The sequence below is a fragment of the Anguilla anguilla genome, chromosome 12, assembly GCF_013347855.1.
Source record: "Anguilla anguilla isolate fAngAng1 chromosome 12, fAngAng1.pri, whole genome shotgun sequence".
Lineage (NCBI taxonomy): Eukaryota > Metazoa > Chordata > Actinopteri > Anguilliformes > Anguillidae > Anguilla > Anguilla anguilla.
The window spans coordinates 21,182,873-21,209,449 of NC_049212.1; the positions used below are offsets into that span (position 1 = coordinate 21,182,873).

The 26,577-nt window shown below is 43.1% G+C and overlaps 2 protein-coding genes across 7 annotated transcripts in view; both read left to right on the forward strand.

The window, feature by feature from the left end:
- Positions 1–10,769, forward strand: part of LOC118209711 (rho guanine nucleotide exchange factor 17-like) — an 84,568-nt gene extending 73,799 nt beyond the window's left edge. Inside the window, exons 12-21 of the mRNA XM_035385280.1 lie at positions 141–214; positions 428–615; positions 821–1,059; positions 1,765–2,005; positions 2,527–2,613; positions 2,736–2,803; positions 4,031–4,179; positions 6,254–6,428; positions 6,790–7,062; positions 7,188–10,769. Coding sequence (XP_035241171.1) covers positions 141–214; positions 428–615; positions 821–1,059; positions 1,765–2,005; positions 2,527–2,613; positions 2,736–2,803; positions 4,031–4,179; positions 6,254–6,428; positions 6,790–7,062; positions 7,188–7,396 — 1,703 coding nt within the window. The 3' untranslated portion in view covers positions 7,397–10,769. The remainder of the gene's footprint in view (positions 1–140; positions 215–427; positions 616–820; positions 1,060–1,764; positions 2,006–2,526; positions 2,614–2,735; positions 2,804–4,030; positions 4,180–6,253; positions 6,429–6,789; positions 7,063–7,187) is intronic.
- Positions 10,770–12,974: 2,205 nt separating this feature from the next.
- relt (RELT TNF receptor) overlaps positions 12,975–26,577 on the forward strand; it is a 32,905-nt gene continuing 19,302 nt past the window's right edge. For 3 of the 6 annotated variants that reach the window (XM_035386411.1, XM_035386410.1, XM_035386417.1), the window contains exon 1: positions 13,036–13,185. The gene's annotated coding sequence lies outside the window, so the exon portion shown is untranslated. Of the gene's footprint in view, positions 12,995–13,035; positions 13,186–15,534; positions 15,686–26,091; positions 26,218–26,577 lie in introns of those variants that run through there. The other 3 variants (XM_035386413.1, XM_035386416.1, XM_035386414.1) reach the window with 3 other exon arrangements.

Sequence of the window (26,577 nt, forward strand, 5' to 3'; positions counted from 1 at the left end):
TTTGGTCACATTCCCAGTGCTTTAAACGGCATGGCACTGTGCCTCTGGCTGCCCTGGCGTGTGTATTCCCTGCTCTGTCCCTAGTGGTCTGTCTTTGTAAGTGCGTAGCTGAACAGTGCTGCCTGTGTTTGTCCTCACAGCTATGAACAAAGACCACTGGGACCCTGAGTTCCTGAAAGCCATTCCTATCATGAAGACACGCAGTGGGATGCAGGTGAGAGAGTGTCCTCCTCAGGAAGCCAAGAAAAATATCTCTCTCTCTGTCTCTCTCTCTCTGTCTGTCTCTTTCTCTCTCTCTATCTCTCTCTCTCTCTCCTTTAGTGGGTTTCCTTACATTACTTTACTGTTGGCAGTGAGACCCAGCGATTGTTATGCTCCTTCTCCGGGTCCTTGTTCATGTACAGTTATTTATTGTTTGTATCTCCAGTTCTCCTGCGCCTCCCCAAGCCACAGCTGCCCGGAGAACACGTACGAGGTGTGGGTGTGCAACAGCGACGGCTACGTGGGGCAGGTGTGCCTTCTTAACATCCGGGACGAGCCCACGGTGGAGGCCTGCATCGCCGTCTGCTCCGCCCGCATCATCTGCATCGCAGCTGTGCCAGGCCTGAAGGGCAGGTGAGCACCTTCCCAGCATGCACCGCTGTCCCTCTTTCAATTTAATGGGAAAATGTAATTAATCATTCTTATTTTGCAGCCCGCAAAATTACTATGGTGAATTGTTAACCCTGCTGGCAGAAATTTATGGAGGTTTTAATTTGAGTTTTTATTTTATTTTATTATTTTGGCACCGGACATTGTTCTCATGTTGGGTGTCTTGTAGGGAGCGTGTGGAGGCAGCTCTGAGTGCCCCGCCCACTGAGCACGCCCCCACCCCTCCGGCTCAGCAGCAGCTCCACATCTCCATATCTGGGTCTCTGGAGCTGTCAGAGCCCCAGGGGGGTGCAGGGCGGGAGCTCGTCCCCTTCGACAGCGATGACACGGACGATGAAGATTCCCCCAGCCCCTCCTCCACCCTGCAGAGCCAGACCAGCCACTCCACCATCTCCTCCAGCTTTGGCAGTGAGCCACTACTAAGTCACGACTTTATACATGCACACGCAGACACAGACACAGACACACACACAATCTCACACGCACACACACATACACACCACACACATACAGACACACACGAAGGCACAGACACACACAAGCACACACACACCACACACACGCAAGCATGCGCACACACATGCACACACACAATCTCACACACACACATACACACCACACACATACAGACACGCATGCAGGCACAGACACACAAGCACACACACACCACACCACACATGCAAGTATGTGCACACACACACACACAAACCTGTAAAACCGAAAGTGCACACTGAGAAAACTCACTGAACACTCCCCAGATGAACACGAGTCACCATTAGTTTCAGCCTTTGGAGCTTCCACACCTGAAAGCAAACAGTACACACACTCTACAGTCTGCTCCAGCTTTTGGTTGGTGATACTGGGGTACAGCCATATATTTTACACAAATTTCCCTACTTTATCTTTCTGCATCAGCTTTTAGTTACTATGCCATAAACGCTCCACCTCACTCCAGAGCACTGGAAAAAGTCAGTACTCAGACACTACTTTGTACAAAGATACTAGAACCAGGAGGGTTTCCCGAGTGAAATATGCATGTACCCTCATGAATACACATTAAGATTAGTCATTCTGGCAGGAAGTGAGCTCAGAGTGTTCCTGTGCCCCATTCAGTTGACGAGGGCGCTGGCTCCAAAGACATGGCGACGGAGACGACTAGCTCGGAGGAGGAGCAGGAGTTCCCGGTGTCCAGCTCCTACGGGCCGCCGCGGCTCAGCAGCGACAGCCCCATGGACGGCCGCGCCATGCGCCGCTCCAGCCGAGGCTCCTTCACCCGCGCCAGCCTGGAGGACCTGCTCAGCATCGACCCCGAGGCCTACCAGAGCTCCGTGTGGCTGGGCACCGAGGACGGCTGGTACGGCTCCCCCTGCTGGCCTCCATCTGACTCTGCAGGCACTCACTTAACCCTTCAGCCTAGTTTTATCTTTTTGAGTCGAGTACGAGTATCTGCCAACTAGTCCTGTGATGTCATTAGCACCCCCACCCCCCACCCCACACACAAAAACCCTCCAGTCCTTCAGAAAAAGCCCTGTGATGGAATTATTATTAAAATTGCCTCTGGACTTAAACTACTGTAAGAAGTTGATTATTGCCATAGCTGTACATTATATTCACTTTCATGTCACATTCTTAACTATGAAGCCTGGTGTTTCGTTTTATATTTTTTCGGCAGAGGTGCACCACAGTAAGGCTTATTTGACTTATCGAGGATTATACCTTTGACCAAGGATTTCTTGTGTAAATATATCCAAATATGTGTAAATAGACAAAGGTTTAAATCCAAGCTCTGTTGGTCCCCCCTAATGTGGCTGTCGGCTGCATTACAGAAACAACTCAAGAAATAACTCAAATTGGTCTTCTGTGTTTTTTTGGCAGCATACATGTTTACCAATCGTCAGACAACATCCGAAACAGGAAGAACAGCATGAAGATGCAGCACTCGGCCTCCATTTTGTGCATCCTGTAAGTGGCCAGAAGTTCCAGCCAACTTTTCCAATTGCGATTACAACCATGAAGAATATTCACTGTTCATAGTACAGCTTTAGGACACTCACTAATTTATTTTCTCCTCTTTTCTTTTCAAGATACCTTGACAACAAAGTGTTTGTGTCTCTGGCCAATGGCGAGGTCATCGTTTATCAAAGAGAAGCAGGTAAGCAGGATGTACTCTGGCTGTCTTTTCACATTAAGGGGGGGCTGCTGGGTAGCCCACTCAGTAAAGGCGCCGGTTGCAGCGCATGAATGACCACCTGGGTCTTGGATCAAATTCGACCCCATGCCAGTGCTGACTGTGGCCCTATATGGATATATGGGCAGGATTCCACCAGCAGAGATAGCAGATTTCTTTATTTGCAACCTAAAATATATGACATAATTAGTATGTGGAGAAATATTAGGTACAGCGAGTCCAATGGTGACCTTACATTTACACAATTATATAACTCAGCCATCAAAAAGTACAGCATACCACAACTGTATGACACAAGATAACAGGTCAAAGGATAGGAATGTCAATGGCCTGGGTGTTAACCTGGACAGATCAGTGCAATGAACTTGTACAATGAACTGGTCAATCACCAGTTACACTAAGTACATGCTGTTTGTTGTCATTAATCAAGGCTGAAGACAAAGTTTTAACACTGAACTAGAAAGCCCAAAACCACACAGCCCACACCTCTGGACTGCGTGTCCTCCGCTTTGGCTGTTTGTGTTAGGACTGTGTGTAAAGACCTGCGCTTGCAGCTCAAGTCAACACTGCCACGTATCAGCAGCTACTGAAATGTGACCCGCCCAGATCCTTTTCAAAACGCTTACAAAAAACAAACGGCGATTGTTCAATAATTCAGGACACCCAGTTGTCATAATCAAATCCTATCCCTGAGGAGGTTGTCCCTTTAGAATCTGTGTGGTGTAATGGCCTCTTACCGCAGGGGAAAAGGTGAACACGTGTATGCATTTGGAGTGTGTTTATTTATTTATTTATTGGTTATTAATATTAAGGGCCAGGCACAGATAACATTGACAGCAATTCAATGACAGTATCTGATACTGTGGACATATGTATATAACCGAAGCTAATTGTCAGAGCTAATCTTGTAACATAAACTGGAAACAAGGTAAGGCAGCATCCACAATCCAACCAACCAATTTGTTTTGTGGGTTGACAGCCCTTATACGTGTATAGAACGAGAGAATTCTCACTGAAGGAAAAGAGCTCCATCCAGTCAGTCCAGCTCTTGTGTGGTGTACTGTATGTACCCCCACACTAATTACCGCAGTAATTCCCTCAGGTATTACACACATTCAGTACTGACGGCACTCCCCTTGTTCTCTTCCCCCTCTGTCTCCATTTCTCTCTCGTTCTTTCCCTCTCCCATAGGGAGTTTCTGGGACGCCCAGAGCTCACAGACCTTGTGTCTGGGGACCCCCGGCAGTCCCGTGACAAAGATGGTGCCGGTGGCTGGAAAGCTGTGGTGTGGCTGCCAGAACCGGGTCCTGATCATTAACACCATCACGCTGGCACAGGAGGTACGGAGGAGCACAGCTGGAGCGGAGGGTTGTGGTTGAGGGTCGTGTGGGAATATACACTGTTCATTTCTCTTTTTAATAATGACCTAGTCAAGAGGTGTGACGACTGAATGAGTGAGAGATTTGGCAGTTAGCAGTATGACATACAATTACAATAAACATAAGATGCGCCAATTTATAAAAGAGTAAACCGCATTTTCTAGGGGTGTAAAGTTCTTAGTCTTACACAAAATGATACATCAATTCTAAATCAGTGAATTTATTCTTGAAAAAAAATATTGGATTTAGTGATTTTTTTGGGTATGATTTGATGGGATACATTTCCAAACAAACTGTTCAACACATGAATCAGACAGGAGAGACTGATGCACTCTGCATTGGTCAAGGTCGGCCATTAATAATGTTTAACTACATGATTAAAGTTAATAGCTTGTGCTTCATGTCACCACTCTTCTTGTTTGAGAGTGAAGTTAAGCTGATTTTATGGGGTTTTTACAATGGTTTATTGTTACTTTATGATCTATTTTGTGACATGGACTGTTTTATGATGGTTTATTGGTGTGTTATGGACTGCTTTATAATGGTTTATTGTTACATCATGGATTGCTTTATGATGGTTTATTGGTATGCTATTGGCTATTTTATGATGATACATATGCACATTTACGCTAGATAATCCCGTTCAGTCTGAAGCATTGTGATTGGATGTTATTGCCACACAAGCATCAGTTAAACATGTAGCGCATCAGTCTATGGTGATAGTAGCACTCTCTGCAGAGTATGATTGCTGTGCACTTGCCTTTACCTTATTGTACAATGAATAAATGCAGTTTTCACTAGAGTGGGCTGCTGTGCAGACTTCAGCTCCCGTACTTTCACAGGGCTGCAAGATCTGTAGAAAATATTTTAGCCCATGTATTAGCACTAGCCCATAACTAGCACAATCTGGATAACACGTGCCTTAAGTCTATATTAAGGCCTGCAGTACTGGAGATATAATGATGGACTTTTAGACATTGGCTAAATAATAGACTGTTTAACATTCATTTGTGTCAACATGAGGTCTTTTCAATCAGACTTCTGTTCGGTTTACTGTACTGCTATTAGTTGTGTAATCTGTGTACTTACTGCTTTTTCCCTGCATATCTAACCTATTGCTAATGTTTGCTCAGATTTTCCCCCTCTTTCTGAAACCAGTATGTCTAAGTATGATTTGTGGTGTGAAGGGCTTTGTATTGTTATTATTATGTAGTTATAACTCTGCTAGGAGATGTTCTCCCATTCGACTGCTTCCACCACAGCACACAAATGAGCAGCCAAGGCAGGGACACAAATAGAATACAATTCATCAATTAATAATGGATTCTTCAGTGAAGTTAAGACAGTGAATCTGAGTGCTTTTTCTTTTCTGCCAAACCGCATACACAGTAATTGTGATCAGTGGTGCAAATGATCCTCACCTTTGGAATCAACTCAACAGAACTCATTTTATTGATGCAGTGTTGCTAAACTCAACTCTACACATCAGTGCAAATCGATTAATTGTTACACCCTACATTTATTTATATTTTTATCTTATATTACACTAAAATGGATGTTGTATCTTATGGCTTGGAATTAAATAAGTGAAAAAGTGTGTTGGACTGTGGACTTACCGCGGTCGTACTTCATGGAAAGACACTTTACCGATGTTGGCACCATACACATTGGGCTCTATTAATGGGATTACTGAGCACATAATCCTATTAAAACATTCATGCACTGAAAGTCTCTATAGGTTGTCTGCTTAGGAACTTCATCTATCCATCAGCTATGTTAATTGTTGGGGTGTAAAGTCTCTAAGCCTTAACAAACATACAGTAAAACTATAGACATAGTAATATTTTCATGATGATTAAAGATGTGATAAAGAAAAGTAACAGTCCTATGCAGTTTGAATTCTTTTTAAATATTTTAATATTCAGCAGTGCTGAATATTCTCCAATCAGACATATGATAAATAATCATGGTATAGTATGTCCTGTATACTATATGGCACCTGTGACCTCTTGACCCTCCCTGTCCCCGCCCACAGCACTCGTTCCAGGTGGGCCAGGACAGCAGCAGGTGTGTGACCAGCATGGTCAGCTACGGACAGGGCATGTGGATCGCTCTCCAGGGCAGCGCCCAGGTGCGCCTCTACCACGCCACCACCTTTGAGAGTCTCACCGAAGTGGACGTGGCGCCCGCCGTGCACAAGATGCTCGCAGGTGAGTTCAGCTCCGCACGCCGCCATTTTTACTTTTCTGACAAGTCCCACGCAAACATACTCAAAGTCTACCAGGAAACTCTCTTTTCATTTCTAAAATACATTCTTTTTTGGCTTTTCAATTGTTATGTCAAAATTCAAATAGCGAAAAAGCATGTTTAACACTAAAAGTGTTAAATATTTCTTGATCTGTAAAAGATGCCTTAGGGTCATTTGTACTCATTTTTAAGACGTTTAATGATATCTAAAAGTCTATGCTACAGTATATGCAAGGTACAAAAATGTGATCCACTGAAATATTCGCCCTTCTACACTAGGGGGTGCTCTAGCACGTTGACTCTAGCTTTCCGTCTGGCCTGTAGGTTCAGATGCTATCATCCGGCAGCACAAAGCAGCTTGCCTGCGCATCACAGCGCTGCTAGCCTGCAAGGACCTGCTGTGGATTGGCACCAGTGCCGGGGTGGTCCTGACCCTGGCCATCCCGCCGATCCTGTCCAGCACCAGCTCTGGATCGTTACGCGCCCCGCTCACCCCCATGGGTTCCGCACACGGCCACACGGGGCACGTGCGCTTCCTCACCTCTATCGAGCTGCCCGAGGGCTTCAACGTGAACTTCCCCCTGCCGGCAGAGCCAGGTACACTTTAGACGCTAGTCTCTAGTCACTCACTTAGCCCACTGCAGGTTGAATTTGTAGTAGTCTTACATGTGCCCAATCCATGGTGTCATATTGTCCAATCAAATGTGGGCCCTGTTTCCCAGGTAACCCAGCCCAGAGCGGGGAGGCTGCCAGCTCAGGCCTGCAGAAGCGGGACTCGGCTCGCCGACGCACCTCCACCATCCTCCCGGTAAAGTCCAACCTCCTAGTCATCAGCGGGGGCGACGGGTACGAGGACTTCCGGCTGACCAATAGCAGCGAGACGGTGGGGCGGGACGACAGCACCAATCACTTGCTGCTGTGGAGAGTTTGAGCCCTGCCCTTAAACCTCCCCTCCAAGAGGCTCCCTCTAACCCCAACCCCTCTTTACTGTAAATGTCTTCTGCTCGGACATCTGGTCTCTATGTGCATGGGTATTACCTAACACAAAAAAAGGAGTTGCTTCAAGCCAGGTCTTCAGTTCAGTTCTTGTTTCATTCCGATTGGTTGTGTTGTTTCTGTTGAATTTATTTTCATTTGTTTTTTTTTTCTGTTTTTTTTCTGTTATTTTTTTGTTTTGTTTTGATTTTGTTTCAGAGCTTTTTCCGATTTTGGTGTAAGACGTGAATCTCGCTGAGCTTGTGTTGTCCCCTGTTGCCTGTGTCATGGTCAGACTGTCTGGACTCTGAGCAGATGGGGAATCTGAGAGTGGGGAAAATGAAAAAGGAAGTGGGAGAAAAACACGCTTGGCTGAAAAGCACCATCTGAACTGTGTTGGTTATTGAACAGTGTTCTGTGGCGTTGGCCTTCTCATGTTTCCCCCGTTGGTTTGTCACCTCTCGGTTTTTCACTCTGGCTTCCTGCGCTCTAAAATAAGGCCTGCCTTTCAGTTGCTAAGGCTGCTAAGTCATTGCACTTTGCGGAGCCTCTGGAGGTATGAAGAGTCAGTGATGACCAGATGTCCTGAATCTAACCGTGGGAGGTCAAAAGAGTGAGCAAGAGACCGAAAGAGAGCAGATGAGGCGTTAGTATATCCAAGGGCATTGTGTGTAAGGCTGAATGGGAGGTGATTCACTGGGTGAAGCAAAACTCTGGGGTGACTAATGCTTCGTTTTGGCTATCAGTCCCACACTTTCCCATATGCAGTTGATGGTGTGACCACTGCTGTTCTTGTCACACTGTGTTCTGTCTCTGGGAATGAAGATGCTTTTCTTTAGTCTCTCTGATTATTTTGTTAAAAAGAGTAATAAGAAAGTAACAAAAAAAAACAATGTGCAATATATGGCAAGGGTACCTACTAAGACAATGTTACATATACTTCAGTGCTTGTCTGCAAGAATACAGCTAGCCTTTCCATAATCAGAATCACATTCAGGTTTATGACACCTTATCACTTTATGCTTTCGTTAATTTTTGTTTTAAGAATTATATTACACACCCCACTACTAAAAAAATCTGTTTTGGTATGTATCAGTAATCCTTTTGTATAGTATTTATGTTTTAATTTTAGTTATCTTTTTACAGCACTTAATTTATATGTTTATTTTTCCCCTTGCTGAGAGAGCATGACACTGCCAAAATGAGTTGACGTGGGGGTGTAGGGGGGTGTAAAATCTCCCATTGACAAATGGCAGCTTTCCGCAGTTCTAACAGACTCTGTTTATTGTGTTTCGCACCCTATATAATCCCTCAGTCACTAGTTATTACTCACCTTCCTGGCGTCGGACACACAGGCATTATTTTGGCCTAAAAGTGGTGAGTTTGTGCTTTTGTGTACGTTCGTAAAGCTGTGCGATAGAAAGGATGAGTATTTCTGTCATGTCCGTGTATGTTGGTGTATTGCATGCAGGCACGTATCAGTGTGTGTATTTATGTGGATGAATGTGAGAGGGAGTGTATGTGTGCGTTTGTGTATTTGTGTGTGCTCATGTGTGTCCATGGCCAGATGGCTGTGTATTAGAGGCCCTCAGCTTGTTCTGTCCATGTGTTTGGAGGAAACTTCCTTAAGCCCTTAATTTGTATGACCTGCAGCTGGTGTAGGTAAGCCTCCTTCATAGTGGAGAAGACAGCCTCTGCCACAATGGTTTTCTTCCGTCAGATGGCCCCGACCTAACCTCCAGTTTTCCCCCAGTAAGACTTAGATCCTTTTATAAGGTGCGGGTTGATTTTCTTTCATGGTGTCTAGGCAGTGCTTCTGTGGGCATCGCCAAAACCACCAGTTGAGATCAGTACACACATACACACATGCATGCATGCGTATGTGTGCCCATACACAGAAGTGGTTTGATTGCAACATTACAAAGCTTTGACCCAGTGCCTTTTTGTTAGGTGGCCTAAAAGTACCCAAGCACGTCATTTTCAACAAACCTTATTTAGTCTTAGAGAGCAGCACGAAGCAAGGCAAAAGTCAGTCAGCGGCAAAAGCGATGGTAGAGCGGGCTTTTTTTCTGATCAGTCCATACTTCCTGCAAACTTGTGGCTCTGTAGATGTTGGGCAAGCAGCCTCTGTGTTGTACTTTGGTATAGTCCTACAGTAGAGTGACAACTCTTGTCTTAGGTGTGAGATTGTTCAGTTTATCTTTGACTCTAGGTTCTTTCGCTTCTTTGTACAACAGTTTTGCTGTGACTTTTGTGTGACTTTTGGAGAAGGAAAAAAATGAATTCCTCGTTCCCAGGTCATCTTTTTGAAATTGTCTGCCTGTGACAGAGCTTTGGATTTTCCCATCCTGCAGGAAGGCCTGTGGCAGCATGGGGAAGAAACGCTCTGTCCCTTCTCATCTAATTAACCTGCGGCATGCTCTTAGCTTGTGTCAAAAAAACCCAGTCTGTCTTGAATATCATGAAAAATTGTATTTGTATATGTATTGCCCTCCACACACTCAGCCTCACACTGTATTTTCTTTCTGTTCAACTAGGAATTTTGACAAAAGACTGACAACATTTTTTTTGTTTGTATTTTCAAACAAACATCTGCTTGTCACGAAGACCACGTCAGAATTATTAATGAAGTTACTAACAAAGCATTGATATGCTGTGCTTAATGGAGTGCCCCTGTGCCCCTTGACTTGTGCAGGGAGATAACTATTTTAGGCCTTTGCCTCTTCATAAGCTTAGTGCTTCAGTTTATAGAAGTAATGAACATATGCCCTTGTGGTAAATTCTTGGCTTTGGCACCCTTACGGATTCAAAGTGTATTTCACAATCAATATGAAGTAAAAGATATTTGCTCAGTATGAGTAAACTCTTCAAAACATAATTCAAGAGAATGTACTGTGTATTCTAAGAACAGACATTAGCTCTATTAAAATGTATCAACCATGCCAATTCAAATCAAAGGCTGTTATTCTATTACAAATAGTAACATGTTCTTGTAAGTAGCCTTCATGCCCATCTGTGAAAGAAGTCCTCTCTGTGTGTATTGTAAATATTGGTATATATTGCCTTCTTTGTACATAGTGCTCCCCAGTCCTCAATTGTTGATATGAATCTAATGGCATATTTTTATATACTTGTTTAAGTTTTTTTTCTTGGGTATAGCTCCTGTGCCATCACATTTAAATTATAACTATTACAGTATTTTAAAGAAGAGAGAGAAACTTTTACGCTGAGATGCAGTTCATATTACAGATGTCATGATTATATCACATGCTTCCTGTTATGGTTCTTTTGTCACTGTGGGTTCTTTGTAATTAAAAAGTTCACTGGTGCCAGAGTGTCGAACTTCCTTCCCTCTGTAAAGGGGAATGTAAAGACTGGATGTGCTTGTGTACGTGTGTGTAGGGCGGTGGGTTAAAAAAATGGAATTTGCACAACATGGATTCATATGAAAAAAACATGTAAAGAAAAGAAAATGCAAATCTCACCTCAACTATCAGCAGCAAAACAGAATGCAGCATTTAGGAACAAAAACATACAGTACTGTATGCATTACTGTAATGCATTGCTATCTATGTTTTAAAATTTAATTGCTCATTTTGTTGGCCTATTTTTTGACAATAGGACAAACATTTTTTAAGATTGTGTTGTCAAAACCTCCAAAAAATCCTGAAATCTTATGTTTTAGTTTGTTTCATAATCAATGCATGAAAGATATCTAGATTTGACAGCTAGTGCCATTGTCCCTCTGAAAGGGTATACACATTAGCTTAATATACAAGTATGGCATAATCATTGGCATTAATCACAACAGTCATGTTGGAAAAGTGCAGCCCGGGTCATTACGTGTGTTTCCAGGGTTTCAAGACTTGTTTCCCACTGTCTCTGCAGAGTCAGTGTTAAGTAAAAACCATTGGTACCAGTAAATAATGCTGTATGTATGGTCAGCATTAATGGGAATAGTACAATTCAGCCTTGGTCATCGCTCCAGCTCACATATTGGGTGAGAACACAAGGTGGTGAGTGTATGAATGTCACTTTATGAATGAAGCACACTAGCTCGATACAAATCTGCCAATGGGCCTTTGTTGTCTTTTTCGTACAATGAGCTGTTGACATGTCACCAGCTTGGTGTTTTGCCTATGCCTCTTAAAGACAAACTTTTATATTTGCTTATTATTTTTGTTTAAAGACAATTGATAATAAGCTAAACAGTTTACAATAGTACGGCTGATGTTGGTCAACAAGGTCATCCTGTAAAGATCCTCTCTTGTTTGTTGATGGGTTAAAACATTAAGTGAAGCAAACTGGTTGACTGTGGAAATGTGATCATATTTAAAAATCTGTCAAGGTGTTTTATAATTTGTTCCAAGGGTAGACTTTCATAAATCTCCTCACTAAAACCTCCAGCTTCTGTTCTCTCTTTTCTCTGCTGGAATAAATACACTTGAGGGAAGGATACAGAGAATCATTTGTATTATGAAGGCACCAAACATTGATCTTGTGAACAAAACTGGTCTATCACCAGAGTATAGGCAGATAGCTGTGTTTATTAGCTTTCTGCATCAATTTTGGAGAAAACTGAGGAGGCGAAGGGTCAGAGGCTAAAAATGCAAATATTGAAATCTCTGTTGTTTTTGTTAAATAAATTAGAGTATACATTTGGAGACATTACAAATTTTACGGAGTTTATCAACACTCCTTTTTTTGATGGAAATAACTTGCACTAATGACATGCTAGCACCATTTTATCATCTTTAACTTTTACTCCGTAAAGGTACTGTACTTCTAATGCCATACAGATGTGTGTGAGGTTAATCTCGAACTGAATTATACCGGAGACTTTTTGGTGTCAATTTAGCAGCAGTAGTCCTTGCACTTTAAGTTGGCTTGCTTATCAGAGGTAGGGGTCATGACCCCTTGCTGTTGATGGGTTCCAGCTGGGATATGTGCGTACTTCCAAAGGAGCTTTCTTTCTTGGAGCTTCCCTGAGCTCCAGGCCTTCTGCTGTCTTCTTGGATGGATCCTGCCCAAACGTCACTCTCTCCACTATGAATTAACAGATAGGCCTTACAAGCCAGGTGGAGGCTGCAGCTGCAGACTGACACTAATTCACTGTCCATAAGGAAGAAGATAAGCACTACTGTCCCTCCCCCAAACACACATGCCGTAAACAAAGAAATGCACTGTGACATTTTAAAACTGTTACATGTAAAGTAGCAGATACAGACACAGCAAAGGGGATTGATTGATTTTCTAAGGCTATGATAATTTGCACACTGCTAAAATATCACTTGAAATAAATGCCATATTGTGGTTACAGTTTTGAACATGTTCCATGACCAATATGGTGCATGTGTGCGAATACAGAGTGCTTCTGTCCCGGGGAGCTTCGGTGATGGCAGCCCTGAAGTGGATGAGTCCCCAGCAGCTGACGACGGTTAATCCTTGCGCGTGTATTCCCCGCATTGACTCGTGAGGTAGGATTCAGTGGAGAGTACAAGGGGGAGGAGCCGTGAGCTTCGTCGGGTTTCCGTCGGTGACGTTACGCTCTTAGGTAACCACTCAATGTACTGTATTCAAATTTTGGATGTCGAAGAGGGGAGCTTGCCAGGGTACTTCCTACCGGCGTTTCCTTTTTCATGTATTGAAACAGCGATATTGGCAATAAAATACATTTTTTAATTATATGAATGAAAGGATGACTGCTATAGATAATTAATTTAACTTTTAATATCCATCAATCAGGTAAGTTTTAAACTTTTTTTAGCTACAGATATTTTAATTGCATCGTTTAGTGATAGCTTGGATATATGTCTGGCTCTAACGTTAACTTGGTTTGACATTCGCTGAAAACGGTGAATTTATATGCAATTCATTTCGGTTAGGTTTGGATATCAACGCATTCGTTACAGTTAGCTACAATAGCTTGACACACGCTCTGATGTGGCTAAATAACCTAGCAAGCTAACCAGAAGATGATCTATATCTATCGTCATTTAAGTTAATAGTTTAACCTAGAGCGTGGTAACCTTATCGAGCAAGCAAGGCAAGTTGTTGGGGACAAAACGTGTCTACGTAAGATAGCCAGCTTGTTATAAATAATTTTTGCCGCTTCTTGGATTTCTTTATAACTGGCTAGTAGCGAAGTTAATTGTGTGTTAAGTGCGTTGGTTCACATCAATTCACAGTTAAATCCTCTGTTCGATGGGCAGATATAAAACACTTCTAAGGCGATATTTTGTAAAGATGAAAACGTAGACTAAGATAACTATGAATGTGTTTTTGCTAGCTAGCAGCGCTCGCGAACTCGTGTCAGATGTAACGTATTAACTTTGTAATTTTGCCGTGTCGTTCACTTTGTCATTTGTTTCTAGCTATCTAGACTAACGTTAAGTAATCCCACTAAATTGAACCTGTGGGTAATTTGATTAAGTTAAATTCTCACTGCATATGGCTTAGATTTTGAGAGAAAGTAAATCGTATGAAGTTTGCTGTGATGCTTTTCAGCATCAGGCCACGTTTAAAACTGCAGCCCTATGCGGATTTCATGTCGTTTGGGCTAGCCACAATGTCAAATATACCGAACGGTCCTGCGTTGAATGCGCACCTTTTTCTTTCAGCTTGGCCAACGTCTATCATTGGCATAAGGTGAACTTAAGTAGTTCCCAGTGTAAACTAGATAAACGAATCAGTCATATAATAGTTTCTGTTTTATGGAACAGGTTTCAAGTTGGCACAGCATTCATTTCAAGCATTCATTTCATGACCCATCCCTATTGTCACTTAGTCGCGTATAGTATTAGTGCAAACAAAAGTGACGTTAGGGAGTTAACACGACTTGATATCTTCCATCTGATTAATCGATGTGGATCGTTCGCTGAGAAATTCTTTTGACGAGGTCTAAAAAAATCCATTCAGAGAATCTGGCCTACAGAAACTAGCTATTATTTTTATTTCTCTGGAATAAAGATCAGAGAGAAGTTCGGGACGTTAATAAGAATTACAACTGAACAAGGGGGCGTATTGATTTTTCCCTGATGTGTTTATTTTTAAAACGCATCATTCGTTTCTTAATTGACTGAAGTATACAGAATTCAGGAACATAGAAGTACAACAAAGAAAGTATACAGCTTGTATTTTGCTGTACAATCTACAGTAAGTGTAGCAACGCATCACATTCGTTGCGAGCTGCCATCTAGCGCAATGACCTACTTCAGCTTCCTGGAGGTGGAAATTGCGAATTTAGAAACAATTTTTAAATTACCATTTAGATTTTTAACGTGATTTTTAAATTATCAGACATTTCAAAAGTTTTTGTAGACGCTGTTGCAGAATAGTTAATATGACGTTGTCTCGCTCTTCTGAACGAGGTTTAATAGACCGCATAAGTTCATCCAGTCTGGTCCCAGTTGGTGTCAATTGTCCAGTAGTTGAAGTTATGAGATGGAGTGGATCGTCTTTTTCGTGATAAATATTTTGTTTTGTTTGGTAGGGCAAATCTTTCTGATGCCAGTGTGAAATAAAATAAATTAATGTTAAGCATTTTTAGGACTTGCTGTCTAACCGATCAAACTGTAGTTAGCTGACAATATTGCTAGTTTTAGGCTACTTTACAAGGTCACGTTTACTTTGGCGCATGTAACAATTTCCCACTGTTACAGTAAATTGACTCTAGAGCTCACAGTTAACCACACCTTAAAATTAAATGTACTGTTCAATTTGCATGCGTAGCCTGTATAACCTTTAAATTGAAATTAGGGTTTGGGAACAATTTTAAAGTGAATCTCAGAGGGAGTGTTGACTTGGATATTGGCAAACATTGATGAACAACGTGGTAGGTACCATGTAATGTGTTTAGTTGTAGTGTGATTAGTTCTTCCATAACCGTTCCAGCTCTGGAATTATGCGCACTATATCTGTCATATGGCATCATTTGCAGAGATAGGTCATGATGCTTTTTTCCTCTCAAAACAGAAAATGACCTCTGTTTAGAGTGTTCATTTGGGTTTTCCGTCATGAAAAACACATCTGAAAGAGCGGTTCTCTTATATATACTTTACTCTTTGATAACACCACAAATATTATGCCCTGCAGGTAAACCAGGGAGGCCTTCCTGATAACTGCAGCAAACAGCTGCTACAGAACGATAACATTCACTACCCAAACAAGATGACTGATAACTGTTAGGTCCACATGTCATCACCACGGGTGTAAACCTGGGTGATGCTGTGATTATACTCTTTGTGTAAGTATTTCACATTCATGATGTAACCGTAGCCGCAGTCACAAGTACACGGTTTGTGCTGTTATTAGCAGTGAGGGCATATTTTGAATGGGGATCTGAGCTGTTTTTGTGTGATTGCGGACAGTTGGAATGGTGTAAATCTACAAATGAAGGCTTGGCCTATCCTGGCATTTCATAAACTGTTAGCGATTGTCACCGCAAAGGCGGCGCAGTTCTGTGGGGCTGATTCAGTTTCCTGATTGATATTTTTCTGCATGTGTGGGCAGGTCAACTGAGGCCAGTGTTGAATGGCCTAAAAGGGTATTTTCAGGACTACTTACTTCATGGTGTATTTCAGTGCTCTATAAACATGAGCCCACAATTTGTATGTGCTGCGTGGTTCTAGCAGGGGAAAACAGCGAGAATCATCCCCACAGGGAGGGAAACTACTGCAGTCTGTTTTTTTTCCCTCAGCGCACATAAACTGTTTTCACCGCTGTGTAATAAAGTGCAGGACGCTCCTTTGAAATAGAAGTGTGTGCAAATGCCTCTGTTTGTCTCCATGCACTCAACATTCTTGGCTCACTTCCAATTCCACTGTGGAGGACTGACTGTTGTGGTGTTCTCGCAAATCACAACCCACCCTGCCCACCCCCCTACACACATACAGTTCCACACGTACCCTCCCCACTACCCATTAACATTCCCAAAAAGAAATACATTCATGGAAAAATTTACTTTCCTTTTTTCTGTTTGGATATCTTCTGTTTCAGGACCAGTGACTTTGCAACTGGAACTTTGTTTTCTCCTTTGTAGTTTTGTTTTTGCACAGCCTCATTTAATATGGATTAATGGGCCATTAATTGATATTCTCATCAAAGAAACCCCTTGATTATATATCTGCGCTTATAAGCCAGTTGAACCATCAGGTACTATTATCAATGCACATTTTGTGCCAGGTTGCATTATAATGCAGCATGTGATGTGCATGACCTCTAACCCTATGCTCAAGCCTTCCTGTCAGAATATTCTTCTCTCTAGCTTCCTGTCTGGCTAACAGAGCTCTGTGGTTAATGTAGAAATAAGAGCTGTACCCCCTTTTATTTCAGGGTGCAACTGTTTGGTGCTGTTATCGGTGCATCTGGAGCCGATGGTCCACTGGCGCATGAGCGTAATGTGTAAGGAAATCCATCTCATTATGTAAACACCTGGCACAGGACAATATGTTTGTTTCATTCAGCGCTGCAAATGATAGTCTTTGTGAGGTGTTTTCGTAGTGCATTGCTGCCACATCCGATCGTTATGGCCTTGTTCTCTCACTTCGTCTAAAACACGCCTTCCTAGCAATCTGTTTACAGTCTTGCTTCAGTGGGATAGGTTGTGTGTGTGTGTGTGTGTGTGTGGGTGTTTACACATATATTTGTGTGTGTGGATGGACGTGGTATAATCTATATTGACATATATTACTCACACAGGAATACATCTTTTGTATGTACACCCATGCACACAGTGGCTTCCAAAATGTATTCCTACCATTGCTAAACTGTAACGAAAATGTGCATCAGAAGTGCAAGTGTGCTGCTGAAATTTTTCACTAATAAAAACCTTTAAATTTCACACACCTGAAATCAGTTTTGTACACCTCCCTTAATAACGTTAATAAACCGTGTCATTTTTTCAACTTCAGACAATGATTTCTGGATATCGGACCTCTTTCTGCTGTTTTAAATGATGTCACAAATGTGCTATTGAATTAGTCTGTAGACTTCCTTTGACCCGCCCAATGTGCTGATTTTATGCTCATTATAACCATTTTTTTTGATGTTGCATGCTTTAGATCATCAGCATTATGAACTGGGTTTTTAGACATAATGTTCAGGTATATGTTTGAGTCTACCTGTTCCACAAAGGCCAACTGAACCACAGAATGTAAAAGTTCCCTAAACCGAACAGATCAATTCCTATTTCACAGAGGAGAACATTTCAGACGGCACAAGCTTCACCTTTCTGGCACTTAATATTCCACAAATGAGCATGCCAGAAAGCTTGCTTTTTGTTTCATACAAGCAAACCAACATAGCCTTTAGGTATCGTCAAGGTGCCACGTGGTCCGTTTGTGCTGTTCTTTTGTGTTACGGTCTTGGAGGAATCTCCTCACAGCCAACACCAAAGGGACAACTTTTGACATTGATTCTGTTAATGGTAGCCAGTTGGTCCGTGATCCTGAAATTTGCAGGCTGCTCACTGACTTAAACTATGATGCTAAATATTAGGAATGGATGGCTTTTGTGCATGAGCACATTTAATATCTGGTCTGTCAGTACAAGTTTTTGGAAGCTTATTTTCCCCTAATATTCACAGAACAGAGAAGTGTGTGATTGCATATTTGCATTCGTTTGATCGTGTATTTTAAAAAATAAAAAATAAAATTCTATGCAGAACTTGCTTTTGATCTGGATTATTTGTAGTGACGCACATATATACAACTACTTTCACGATGCATTTTGGCAACAGTTTAGCAGCGTTTAAATTCATATACAGTAGATGCCCAATTGTGTACACGTGTGCATCATTAGGTATAATTTATATGACAATACTCTATACGTTGAATTCATGTTCAGTTTGTTCATGAAGAGGCGAGGGCTTGCAGTTACCAGCACACATGGGCTATGATGTTGCTTTGTTGTTTTAATGTTTTAAAGTGCAGCAGTATGACCATGCAACATGGCTACCATTACGAAAGGAACTCATGGGGACTGTCCTCCATTTTGGCTTGGATTCTGCCATGTCACAAAAAAACACAAGAGTAGTGATTAGGACTGGATTGAGTTGATGGCATTTGCCACATTCTTCATGGAGTTTGTGGCTTTTGTCTGGTTTTTAAATGGATCTCATTGTGGACCCAAACTGCTCTTAGATTGCTGTGGTATTTCCTGTTGCCCTCCCTGACCCAGGTATGTAATGTGTAATTAGAGGAGGTTCTGACACCTCTGCTTTAACGAATGTTTCCCTCTAATTGGAAACCAGCTCGGTGGTTTTCTCTGTGCACTTAGTCACAAACGGGCCTAAAATGGAAGAAAAAAATTTTCATGATCGCAGCCACATGAACAAAAAAATAACAAAAACGCTGTTTTGTTAACATTGTTTGGCTTTTCATTTAAAGTTCACGCAGCTTCATTTTGAAGCTTATTTTGAGCCGCCTGGAAAGCGAAACCTCTGCTGGACATCCCAAAGTACTGGGGTCAAAGGCTACACGAAAAGCGGTTTATGTCAGGCAACTCTGCAACCAGAGCCTGTGTTTTGGTTGTTTATGTGTAATTATGGTGTTCTCCACCCCCAAAGGGCCTGATTTGAACCCGAGTTTTGAAGTGGGACTCTCTGGCAGTGGCATGGCACGGAGATTGAAAGAAGTGGTTTTGTCAAAAAAGCTCAAGGCTTGACAGTAAGATCGATGGCTTCATCGATGGCCTAATTGCAACCCTGGCATTCCCCATTAGGCACCAGGGACCAGAGTGTCCTGAGGATGCAGTTCCGTACCCCTTCAGTCTTCCCAAGAGAAACGCGTAATAAGAGCAACACATTTTCTTAATCTGAAAATGTTAGTAAAGCAGGATCCATCTCCTGACCTGTTCCGTGGCTCCTCAACTCATGTCACTAGTCGAGGGAGCCTCATTTTTATTCTGCTGCACTTTGTTCTCCTGCGTATGGGGGAACATCCTTAAGTGTGTCTCGGGGGCATTTTTCAAGCTGAAATTGCTGCTTTGCACAGCTACAGGTGGAGAATTCATTTTAATAGTGTGTGTCAATCCATTACAAAATGGCAGTGTTTGCATTGTCTCTGGAGAGCGATACAGAGGAAGCTGAGCGGTTTGAGTTCCTCTGCAGTGCGTCTCTCTCATCTGTGTGCCTTTGTGGCATTCAGGGCCTGTTGTCACCCTTCGCTTCGCGCAGCGCGTCACTCTTAGCTTCACGCGTTTGAAGGCATTAAAGCTTTTAAAACATTTTACTTCAGACCGCGAGGGCCAGAAATAACAGCGGCAGATATTCCAGTTCTGTCCAGAGCTCTGATCATGGCGGCAGGGCTCGATGGGGTCGGACTGGGGAGAACCTCTCTCCGTCTCGGTTCCCTCTGCCAACGATACCCAAGGGCCAACAAAGCATGTGACAGGGTCCCGCTGTCCAGGGCAACCGGCATCCATTAATTAGCGCAAAGCAGCAGGTAATTAAGCTTTTCTTGCTGTGGGTAATTACAGAGGACGCGACAAAAGAATTGGGCGGCCGTCCAAGAGAAAGTTGCGCCCTTTGTGGTATTTCAGCTCCTTAAGAGGGTTTGATACGGTCCCCATGAAATCTGAGCATTTGCGCACACACTCGCACGCGCACGCACACACACACACACACACACACACACACACACACACATGGCAAACCTTTACAAGCTAAAAATATGTGTTTCCCAGACCCAGGCTGTACTTGAACCCTCCCTTCCCCAACCTTGTGGTTTTTGGTTGTGAAATGGATTCACGGGTTCAGTTTTTCTAGTTCTCATTTTTTCTTGCGTTTCCCAGGTTGTTGTCCCCTGTAGAGTGTAATAACCCCACGGTGTTGTGAAGAGTTTGCCATAGTTAATTGATGGCTTTTATTTACTTTTCTGACCTCTTTTCCCATTTCTACCGGACAAATGGTATTCTTCCAGAAATTTTACCTTTTGTTAAAGCCTTCTGTTTATGAAATACAACAATCATTGGATGAGATAAGGTTCAAATAGATGTAGCAAAGGGGTCTCATGTCAAGCTTTATTGGTGATGATAAGGGTTTATTTTGTGTTTGTTACATTTACACAGACAGGTTGTGGGATTACTCTGAAGCATTGCTGAGGCACACTTGGTCTGTTTTAATAAGGTCCAAGGATACACCGTTTTAGTGTTCAGTAGACTCTTTTTATCCTTGCCATTGAATCATGGTGCTTCTCCCAGCTGCCTCTGGCTCAGTCCCACTTGTCTTATTGTTCTGAGGAGGGGTGATGTCATTTGGTCAGACCTGTAACAGAAATCTACACCAATGACACCCTTTCACCCCGTGTCTCCTTGCACATATCTAGTTTACCTGTAGTTCCATTACACCCATGGACAAAGTCGCAAGAATGTTTCTATTCACAATTCACAACCTGAGAGCTGAGTCTTTACTGGACCGATTCATGTCACACAGTAAAACATTCAATGTTAATCTGATTCTGACCCTATATTTCAGTCCAGTAGGGAATGCGTGAACTCCCTCCAAGTTGATTGTACAGTGAAAGTTTTACTGCGCAGTACCTGGGTAAAATCCAACTTGTATATCTGCAATTTAAGCAGATGCCAGTACAGTATGTGAGGGAGAGATTCCTGTATGTGCTTTGATTTAGTATTCAACCTTTAACAGAGTAGTTTTATATAATTCAGTCGCACTTTAAGCCTGTCTGAATCATGAATAGATGTGCACACGGGGCATTGGCCACTTGACTTTATTGCTCTGGAAAATTAAATGTACCTCTATTTATTACCCAATATATACATAACCACACAGGACGAATCACTGTGTTAATGGTCTGGCAGTGACTGCCATTGCCCAACTGTTAGGCCTACTTCTGCAGTGGAAGAACGGGCAGCTGTGTACTCCCAGGGGCAGGGAAGGTTTAAACAGGTCAGGATTCCTTCGGTTGTTGCGTTTGTTGCTCGGAGTGGAAGGTCTGCCTGATAGACCAGCTGAAGATTAACAACATGGGAACAAAACTGTCAAAGCTCTCGAGAGGGGTGCTGCTGGGGGAACAGGACAGCAGGATTCGGCACGGACCCAGGCAGCGACATGTTGCTATTGTTTAGCAGGTATACGCTCTTATCCAATTTATACCCCTGAAAATCTATATGCATACATTCGCAAGTACATGGACCTCATTCCAAAACCATGGGCATTAATATGGAGTTGGACCCCCCATTTGCTGCTGTAACAGCCTCCACTCTTCTGGAAAGGCTTTCCAGTAGATTTTGGAACATGGCTACGGGGATTCAATTTCATTCAGCCACAAGAGCATTAGTGAGGTTTGGCACTGATGGTGGGCGTAAAGCCTGGTTCTCAGTTGGCATTCCAATTCATCCCTAAGGTGTTGGATGGGGTAGAGGTCAGGGCTCTGTGCAAGCCAGTCAAGTTCTTCCACACCAAGTTCAGCAAACCATTTCTTTATGGACCTTGCTTTATGCATGGGGGCATTGTCATGCGGAAACAGGAAAGAGCACAATTCTCTAGAATGTCATTGGATGCTGTAGCATTAAGAATTCCCTTCCCTGGAACTAAGAGGCCAAGCCCAAACCATGAAAAACAACCCCCGATAATTATTCCTCCTCCGCAAATTTTACAGTTGGCACTGTCTGGGCCAGTACAGTTGGCACTATGGATACCAAAACCAGATTTGTCCATGAGACTGTCAGCTCGTGAAGCGTGATTTGTCACTCCAGAGAACACGTTTCCACTGTTCCAGAGTTCAATGTCGGTGTGTTTTACACCACTCCAGCCGACACTTGGCATTGCTCATGGTGATCTTATGCTTGTGTGTAGCTGCTCGGCCATGGAAACCTATTTTACGAAGCTCTTGCCAAACAGTTCTTGTGCTGACATTGTTTCCCGAGGTACTTTGGAACTCTAGTGAGTGTTGCAACTGAGGACAGAGGATCTTTACACGCTACAGACTTCAGCGGTCTGGTTCTGTGAGCTTGTGTGGCCTACCACTTCACAGCTGAGATGTAGTTGCTCCTCTACGTTTCCATTTCACAATAACAGCATTTACAGTTGACTAGGGCAGCTCCAGCAGGGCAGAAATTTGACGAACTGATTTGTTGGAAAGGTGGAGTCCTATGACATTTCCACATTGAAAGTCAGTGAGCTTTTCAGTATGACCCATTCTATTGCAAACTTTTGTCCCTGGAGATTGCGTGGCTGTATGCTTGCTTTTGTGCACCTGTTCGCAATGGGTGTGGCGGAAATAGCCAAAACCACTAATTATAAGGGGTGTGCACATGCATACAGAATGTAGTGTGTATACTACTGAAGCAGTTCAGGTTTAAGTACCTTGCTCAAGGGTACAACAGTTGTGTCCCTGAAGTTTGCAAGTTTGAGGAATCCAGCTCTTTTTAGACTACACTGCCGTCAGAATGAGGCTGGAGGCAGCTCAAATGTCAGTGAGAACCAGTTCTCAACGATATGAAACGACTGGATAGCATTGGCAAGTAGGGCGAACCAACTGAGCCTTTCTCTTCCAGAGAAAAGAGTCTGGAAGAGTATCCGTGTCTCGCAGGAGAGTCATGTAGTCGCTTGCAGTTCCATTTCAGTAGTTAGCCCGTTTGAATCCCGAGGCTTTAGCATGCGTGTTGGAGAATGACATCAATGGCTGAGCCCGGACAGCGTGGGATTTGCTTTTCTCTTTCGCAGACCGCAGCGAGGTGATACACATGGCATTAAATTGTTTTTGCCGTCTGTCTTCTGGAGCCCGCGTGCAAACAGAACGCGAGTGACAAATAAGAGGAATTACGCCCCTTTTTTTTCCATTTGTCATTTGCTTGAGTCATAACAACGGCCTAGTGTTTGGCAAAGAGCTGCCAGCGTTAGCCCACGCAGCTGACCAGACAAACGCGCTGCACTTCCGGTGTTTTGGATTATTCCAATTCGTCGCGAGGCCATATTCCACGGGATCGCATAAAACAATATGGAAAAATTTTACGAGTTTCCACAACAACCCCTTGTTTGCTCTGCATTTTTCAAAGGCGCTAATTCGCCACCACATGCACACCCATGCTTACCGAGGGCGAGCGGGGTCACATGGCCGGCCGTGGCCGTGAAAGACAAACTGCAATTTCAGGATTCTCCTATCCAAGGAACAGAGTAAGAGAAAGGGGGAAGCAGGGAAAAGTGTGGAGGAGGAGAAGAAAGTGTCTGGCTGTTTTTAATGGGACAGAAATGGCACCAGTTGAAAGGATGTGAGAGGTGATAAAACTTCACGAGGAGGACGCACATGTTCCCACTGTAACTGAGCTTTGGGCCGCGCCTGAAGCACTGAGATTGAGCAGGGAGCGCTTCTCTGGTCATGCTCTTATTCTGCAGTTATGCAAGCCGCGTGCTACTTTTCTTTCTAATGGAAATTCATTCGCATTAGCCAAATCTATTAGGCTCCTCTTTCTAACAGTAATTTATTAGCATTAGCAAAATCGAATAGGCTGTTCTTTCTAATGGCCATTTACTAGCCAGATCTATTAGGCAGGCATTCTCATTGACAATTAGGTACAGTGCATTGTAGGACATACATATAAAATGAAAATGATGTAGTCTTAGTCAATATCCAGTGCATTTGCTGACCGTATTAATATCTCCTTTCTAATGTCCTGTCCTATAATTGGCTGTTCGTCCGGTGATTTCCGCAAGCTGAGCACGCAAGATGTTCAAATTCGGTTCTTATCAGTGCTTTTCAAATCCTTATACCTTTTTCTGAAACTTTTCTTGTGCTTGTGCATTAATAATTTAGTCCCACACAAAAACTGCTATGTCCTTCACCTGACATACAACTCAATAATCTGATATCCCTGCTACTGTGCTCACTCCAGAATGGTTCACCGTTCAGGGTCTTTTTGCCTATTTGCATTTAATGGTAGAAAGCCCGTGCGCAGCTGTAAATGTCTCTGTTGTTTACCGTGCAATGTAACGTCCCTGTGGGGAATGCCTGCTTAACAGGTAGTCCACCACTCATCAGTCACTGTCAGAAAAAGCTGAAAAGGTGGAGGGAGCTCAGAGGGAATTTTAGCCCACCGCTGGCTGGAGAATCCACACTGCTTGTGCAGGTGCCTCTGTGAGACAGACCTCCAGCCTGCCGACAGAGCATCAGGTGCCAGCTATAGATGCCCCTGGTGGAGGACGACGCTGCCCAGAGGAAGTAGGCAGTCCCCAGCGCTCGGGCATTATCCGCCGGCTGAGGGAAACGCAGCTTCGGAAAGCCGCGCTTCCGAATCCTGACGGAATCGCCCCGGCGAGCCGGAACGTTCGCCCCTGCTTCTGAAACTCAACCCAGTTCAATTTGTCATTTGACACTTTTCAAAACGGAATCCATAATTGTTAGTGATTTTATTGTTGTTATTTGTTTTGCTTTTTCCAAAGCCACAAAGTAAGTTGATAGCTATGCACCAGGAAACTCAATAAAGCTGTAATTATATTTCCTTTGGTCTTTATGTGATTCTAACAGAGGAGACTGGAGCTAAATTTAAAATTGCTTTGGCACGCAGCAAAAGCTATTCTTTTCTGAACAGAGAGAAAAGTCCTCAGTTTTTTTTTTCCCAAGTGGTGGTTCAAGAGGGGGTTTTTATTTTCTCATTCCCTAAAATTACAGAAACTGCGCTTTATTTTTAAGCAGCCACTCATTTTCAGTCCAGGGCTTGTATAGGTGCTGCCAAAGACCAATACGTTTTCTCGCGAGGCCAAAATATTAGAGTCAACCTCATCTCAGCTCTTGCATGTAGCCTACACCAAGCTGCACACAAGGGTGATTCTGGCACTTTAGTTTTTTTCTGCTGTCCTTTAGAGAACTGATTTGTCATACAAATGCAAAATGAAGTTGTTGGAATGGCATTTGTGTACAGAGCGAGCCTTTTTTAGGACGTTTGTGAGCAAGTTTGGGTGAGTGAGCAAGTTTGCCACAGAGGCTAACACTGCTGTTCTCCGTAACCACAGTGCAAAACATGTTGGTGATTTTTCCAGCAGTCAAACATGCTCCTCTCTCTGAAGCATTGAGCCAAAGCAGGAGAGGTCATCGCATCTTCTTTTAGGCTGACCTCACTGTAAATGGGCAAGCGTGCTTCATGACAGGTTTGTAAAGATGCTCATTATCTTTGTTGTAAGAAACTGTTACGGATAACAGCGGTCACAGGCTTCTGCTGCTCTGAGCTTGATTTCTTTTTGTGTGTGTGTGTGTGTGTGTTTGTGTGTACATTTGTGTGTGTGTGTTTGTGTATGAGTGTGTGTGTTTGTGTGTACATTTGTGTGTGTGTGTGTGTGTGCGTGCACACTTCTTTTTCTTTGCATCTGTGTGAGTATATTTTGTTCTGTGTATGTGTGCAAATGAGTATGTACTGTATTTGTGCGAGTCCTTTTCCTTTGTCTATATGCATGTGAATGCACACTGGTGTGTGTATTAAGTGTGCATGTCAGAGAGTGTCCAAGGGTTAAATATTGCATCTGGAGTCGCATCTGTCTGAGTCGTTGACTGGGCATTGGAGAGTTTATTACTTGCGTGATGTGCAAGTGAACCCTCATTTTCTCCCCGACCATTTGAGTTGGTCCTTGAACGCCAGTTGGTGCCATGGAGGGCAGCGATGGGCGGAGCCTGGGTGGAGGGGCGGGGCTTGGTGGTGAGTGATAGTATAAGTGATGACAGCTCGTCTCAGGCAGGTACAGAGCTCGGTCTTTGTCCCTTGGTAGACTCACACCTCAGCAGCATCCCTTCGCCATCGAGCGGGCCAGTCTAGTTCTGCAGTTCTGGGGTAAGTCTGGATTTCATACTGCACTGGATTTCAGATTTGCTCCTCACAAATTCAGTTAGATCTAGAGGAAAGTCATTTTGCAGAACCAACTTATTTAAAGTAAACATAATTTTCCCTTTTGTGGAAGTTTATTGTGTAAAGTTCTTTCTCATTTTTTAGTGGGAAGCTTCATTAATGCAGAGTGGTTTTTTTGTGAAGAATGCCTCATCCCCTGATCTGAGTTCTTTATTGACCGTGGTCTCTATGAAAACGTATCTGCACGTTGAAATGTTACAGCAGATTTTCCATGGCTATAGTGGTGTCCTCAGGTGCTTTGCTATAATTCACACATTTATTTCTGTGCAAATGAAAACTTTGTCC